The 5648-nt window shown below is 37.9% G+C and overlaps 1 protein-coding gene across 1 annotated transcript; it reads right to left on the bottom strand.

The window, feature by feature from the left end:
- Positions 1 to 821: 821 nt before the first annotated feature.
- Positions 822 to 5233, bottom strand: LOC118051873 (uncharacterized). The gene is made up of 5 exons (XM_035062628.2): positions 4257 to 5233; positions 3915 to 3986; positions 3770 to 3841; positions 1588 to 3588; positions 822 to 1434 (listed from the first exon to the last, which is right to left on the bottom strand). The coding sequence occupies exons 1-5, from the start codon at positions 5161 to 5163 to the stop codon at positions 1067 to 1069; spliced, it is 3420 nt and encodes a 1139-aa protein (XP_034918519.1). The 5' UTR covers positions 5164 to 5233; the 3' UTR covers positions 822 to 1066.
- Between the last annotated feature and the right edge of the window lie 415 nt (positions 5234 to 5648).

Here is a 5648-nt window from a genome sequence, read left to right as displayed (position 1 = left end):
AGCTGTTTTGGCGGTGTGGTTGCATTTGCTTTTTAAATAGTTTTTCATGTCCAAAATGATATTTTTTATTTTTTTAAAATTATTTTGAGTTTCATGTCAAAATGCATAATAATATTTTTTTAAAATTATTTTGATATCAGCACATCAAAATGATTTTGAAAAACATTAAAAACATATTACTTTAAAATTAGTAAAAAAATAAAAAAATTTTAATTTTTTTAAAATATTTTTGAAACGCAAAAATAAAGTATAATTTTTTTTATTTTAGCTATCCTGTTAGCTCTAGTGTTGAAGTTGCTCCTAGAGAAAAATCTTAAAAAAATAACTGTTTTCTCGTAAAAAACTGATATGAAAAACCTATAATAATTATTAATGAATATTATTTATAAAAAATTAAAAAACACAAGATTTAATGTGTTTTGATAATACACATAAAAAAACGAGTTAATTATACCTTTTAGCTACTTTTTATTATCCTACCAATTTTTAACCTTAGCTGACTTGGTGATCTAGTTAAAACACATGAAACTCGAGTTTTGAACCAGGTTCAGGTCTTAAAACAATGATTAGAGTTTTAAGCTATTGTAGGAGAATATACCTCTAGGATATTCTCAGGAGAAGGGTATGTATGTTGGTGTCCTGGTGCTGACCCGACCTATATTTTCTATAAATCCTATATTTACTGCATCAGTATCTAAATTTGATACAGCACCTTTCTCTGCAAGGCGACAAGGCAGAGTATATCTGCAAGGCTTCATCAAAGACATAGCTTTTACCTGGAAAAGATGTGTGCATGTTATTGCAAAGAAGGAATCATAAACTTTTTCCATTTATATCATTCATTTGAATCATACAGTGATTGCCATGCTATGAATGTTAACCTCTCACAAATCTGATTCTGAATGGTAGAAGCTCTCGGCAATCCACTCAGACAGCATGCAGTAATCGTCATTATTATTTGTAACAAAAAACTTGCAAATCCCTCGACACTTTAATGCATGCTTTCTGGACATTGCTTGTGAGGGTTGCATGATTACATGTTCTAAAAAGATGATAGAAGAAAAGATCAAACATAGCTGGAACAGGGCCACTCAACATCTTTCTTGTACTTTAGCTTGATCTTCTCCAGAGCAGGAAGAACATCTCGCATACATATCCTCTCTCCTGGCAGATCTGCAGAGCATTCTAGGGCCAAATTCAAAATGGATGTTATACAATCCTTTTTAGCTACAAAATGTTCTTCCTCACTCAGCAAATTGGCATCAATAACTTCAGTGATTGCTTCGGGTAAGGATTGTTTGACCCAATTCTTCAAGCTCATTTCTCCTACAAACATATCATCTGTAGGCTTCTTTCTTGTAAATGTTTCCATCATGAAAATACCATAGCTGTAAACATCACCTTTCACAGACACAATCCCTTCCAATCCATACTCTGCATTCCGATTTGGGGTAATTAATTCAACCATCTTAATATTGCTTGAAAATATAAGATATGCTTGAAGTTCAAAAGAAAATATAGAATCATTGAACATGTAATTGTCTATGTAAAAAAGGTAAGTTCTGAAAAACAAAATAGAAAGATCACCTGGTGCCATATAACCAATAGTGGCTAGAGTCAATGTTTGTGTCACAGCATCCCCTTCTCCTAGAAGTCTTGAAATTCCAAAATCACTCACGTGTGCAACCATGTCTTCATTTATCAGGACATTACTGGGCTTTAGGTCACAGTGGACTACAGGTCTGGTACAGCCATGATGAAGATATTCCAATGCTGATGCCACATCTATCATAATATTCAGCCTCTGTAAGATATCAAGATAATAGTTGTGAGAGTACAACCATTTCTCAAGGTTCCCATGAGGTATGAACTCCAGTATTAAGGCTTTAAAATCAAGATTACAGCAGCTGCTAATGATTTTGACAAGATTTCGATGGCGAAGCATGCGCAACACCTCACACTCAGAGTCAAATCTCATGAGCTCCCCTTCAAGCTGCAAATGGAAAACCTTTACTGCAATGCACAATCCATCTGAAAGAGTCCCTTTGTATACTGATCCACAGCTCCCAGTGCCTAGCAAGTTGGTTTCGTTAAATCCTTCTGTTGCTCTATAAAGCTCATGGTACGAAATTTTTCTCCATGTTGCAGGAGGTAACGGATCTTCTTGAGTACTCACTTTCCTTTTATGGCTTCTTCTGAAGATGATAACTGCGAGGGCAAGTACCAGTATTATGAACGCAATTTCCGGTACAATGTACCTTATTCCAAATTCACGAGCCTTCTTAGATTGTCGATGAATATTGATGCTTTTGCATGGCGGGACTTGCATTCTAATCGGACCACACAATGCTTCATTGTCCATAAATGATCGGTAGGAGAAGTTTGCAAATGGTCCCCCTTCAAGAATTTCTCCTTGCAATCGATTGAACGACACATTGAAAGTTTTAAGATGTACAAGTTTCTCTAAGGACTTGGGGATAGCTCCAGAGAGACTGTTTCTTGATAGGTCAAGGAATTCTAAACTTACCAGGTCACCAAATGATGAAGGAATAGGACCCTGCATTCTATTATCAGATAAGGACAAGTGAGCTAGATTTTGAAGGCCCGTGATGCTGGTCGGGATATCACCTGACAGTTGATTGCTTGAGAAATCGATAACTGTCACAACCTTCAAATTTCCAATCTCTAATGGGAGAGTACCAGTTAGAGAATTGAAAGACAAGTTTATCTGTAGCAAATCCTTTAGGCTCCAAAAGGTAGTAGGTATTGATGTGAATCTATTGGAGCCTAAATAGAGTTCTCTAAGAGATGTAATGTTACTCAGGCATGCAGGCAGTGATCCAGAAAACCCATTTTTTAAGAGATACAAGTAACTCAATCTCTCCAAATGACATATCTCATTGGGAATATGTCCTTGCAATTTGTTGCTTGCCAGAGAGAAATCTTGCAGATGTTTTAGTCTTCCAATTTCGCTCGGAATTGCTCCGGTCAGTTCATTCTGTTGGAGGATTAAGCCTATCAAATTGCTTAAGTTGCCGATTCCTCTAGGAATATTGCCTGTAATTCTGCAATCAAAAGCATACAATTCTTCAAGAGAAGCAGAAAAATTCCCAATGGAAACCGGAAGCCTACCCCTCAATGGATTTCCATTGAACCTTAAATAAGCTAAACTCCTGCAATTTGACAAAGACGAGAGAAAGCTTAATTCTGAATGTAAAGACTTGCTGGTCAAGATGTTTTCAGCCAAATTGAGTTTCTGCAGATTTCTTAAATTTCCAAGCAAATCAGGAATTATGCCTGAGAATGAATTGTAGGACAAGTCTACGACTATCAGTTTTGAAGCATTGCTGATAGAATCTGGGATTGGTCCGCTAAGTTCATTTTTCTCTAGGTAGAGCTCCTCAAGATTTGGAAGCCCGAAACCTGTGTTTGATGGAAGATGGCCTGAAAGGTAGTTGTAAGCCATGTTGACTCTTCTCAATATTGAGAAGTTGAAGAAAGTAGATGGAATGGAGCCAGTGATATTGTTAAAGCCCAAGTCCAGTTCTTGTAGTGTATGCAAGTTACCCATTTCATTCGGTATTACACCTGCCATAAGAACAACTCTTCCCTATCAGACCCCTATAACATCAACATAATTCATTTAGAGAGCTTCAAAAAAGATGCAGTGCAGGAAAAGTATGCCTCTGGCCGCAACAAGATACACTCGTGGAGATAAAGATGAGTAACAAGGATCTTACGCTACAAGTAAAAACGCATAGTATGGTACCTGTTAAATTGTTATTTTCCATGTGTATTTCCATGAGATAAGTGCAATTGCCAATCTCCCGCGGTATGTTTCCTGTACTTTCACTATCAATTAGTACAGTGATTTCTCTAGTGTTAGAATGTCAAAACAAAGATGTGGAAGATACCATTTAAACTGTTGACTTCCAAGCCCAACTTTTCCAGGCTAACAAGACGCGCAATCTCACGAGGAATTTGACCTGCAATGTCAGTGTTAGCATCAGTGACACTTGATCTAATTAGAAAACGGTCTGAGGGAAAATTACTGGCCTAACTAACATACAAAATAACGGAAATCTGACCGGCGAGATGATGAAAAAGTTCATCCCTCTCTTTATTTTATACAGTCTAGAAAAGGAAACTACAGTACTAGAACGCTACCAAAGTATTTGAATTCTTGTAGCAAGAGAAACACTTGTAATTTAACAAGAACTGAACGCGCGTAAGGAATGTAGTGGAACGGTACGTACCGGTCAAGTTATTTTTACCAAGATATAGCTCCTTGAGCTTTGTAAGAGTACAGATTTCTTTTGGAATGCTTCCTGTGAATCTGTTGCTTTCAAGGTCTAATACACGAAGTTCTGTGCATTTATGCAGATTAGATGGAATTCTTCCATGTAACTGGTTGTAACCCAGATTAAGCACTTCCAGGGTGGAAGGGATGTTGCTCATGATCATGTCCACTTGAAGAATGCCAGATAAACTGTTAGCTCGGAGATTAATTAACTGTAGAGAAGGCATGCTGAAAAGTATGGGAGAAATGACACCAGAAAAGTGGTTGTGTCCCAGGTCTAAAATCTTCAGGTTAGAGAGATTCCTGATTTCCTCCGAAATATTTCCTTCAATGAAATTGCCTTCCAGGTTCAGTGTCTCCAGTGAAGTGACGTTAAAGAGAGACGATGGAATGGAACCTGCGAGAGAGTTATTGGTGAGAAACAAGTGTTGAAGTTGTGGCAGCATTGCAAACCAGCTGGAAGGAATGTCTCCACCAAAGTTGTTGTATGCCAAATTCATGTCTTTCAAGCGATGCAAGTGTGTTAGCTCACGGGGCAGGTAACCATGGAAGCTGTTGTTGCTCAGGTTTATGGAGACTAGAAATGAGAGATTTCCCACCTGAGGAGGGAGGGTGCCCTCAAGCCTCATGCTATAAAGATTTAAGCTTGTGACTCTCTGGTGGCCAGCACTGCAAGTGACTCCAATCCAACTGCAGAAAGACGTAGCGGTGGACCAGTTATCTGCCAAGATGTTACCAGGATCAAATGTGATGTGTTTTTTCAAGGACATGAGTGCTAATTCATCAGTTGAGTTGGTATGGGGAATTGCCAAACAAACAATGAAGCAACTTATCAGTAATAGAAATGCCTCCACACAACTCATGATGATGATGATGATGATGATGTTATGTTTAGCAGTGACAGTTTGTGTGTTTCAAGCTGTAGGTAGCTGAATTTGGTGTATAAAAGCAAGAGCAAATTAATGGCGTTCCTTTATACTAGGAGATCGGGCTCCATGAAACCTTAAAATAAGCTAAAGCACAGTCCCTCCACAAAATAAAAAAATAAAAAATAACGCAGAGAAAAAGAAAAGGAGGGCTCATGGCAATACGTCAACACAAGTGTTGTTTGAATGCGGAAAAGAAAGAGCTAATTGGGATTTTTCACCAAACCACCTACAAGAGAAACCTTGTACTCTTGTGTTTCTTTCTTGACAGTTGACGAAATGTTTCTTCTCTCACGGTCGACCAAGGAAAAACCATAGAGCGAGACAAGAAACGATGGCAGTCAACAATGGAGGAATGGATTAGTATCGTTCGACTTTCCCATGTAATAGCTCGTAGTTGAGGATTGAAATAGATGTTTTCA

The sequence above is a fragment of the Populus alba genome, chromosome 11 (genome assembly GCF_005239225.2).
Source record: "Populus alba chromosome 11, ASM523922v2, whole genome shotgun sequence".
Classification (NCBI taxonomy): Eukaryota; Viridiplantae; Streptophyta; class Magnoliopsida; order Malpighiales; family Salicaceae; genus Populus; species Populus alba.
The sequence above is the reverse complement of the archived record's forward strand: the minus strand, read 5'-3'. Positions and strand labels throughout refer to the sequence as shown.

Excerpts from the sequence above, each read along its gene's own strand:
- LOC118051873 (XM_035062628.2), bottom strand. The coding sequence starts at position 5,163 with ATGAGTTGTGTGGAGGCATTTCTATTACTGATAAGTTGCTTCATTGTT. Across the intron at positions 3,589-3,769 it reads GGAAAATAACAATTTAACAG|GTGTAATACCGAATGAAATG; the intron begins GTACCATACTAT and ends TTCTTATGGCAG. Across the intron at positions 1,435-1,587 it reads TATTGGTTATATGGCACCAG|AGTATGGATTGGAAGGGATT; the intron begins GTGATCTTTCTA and ends ATCGGAATGCAG.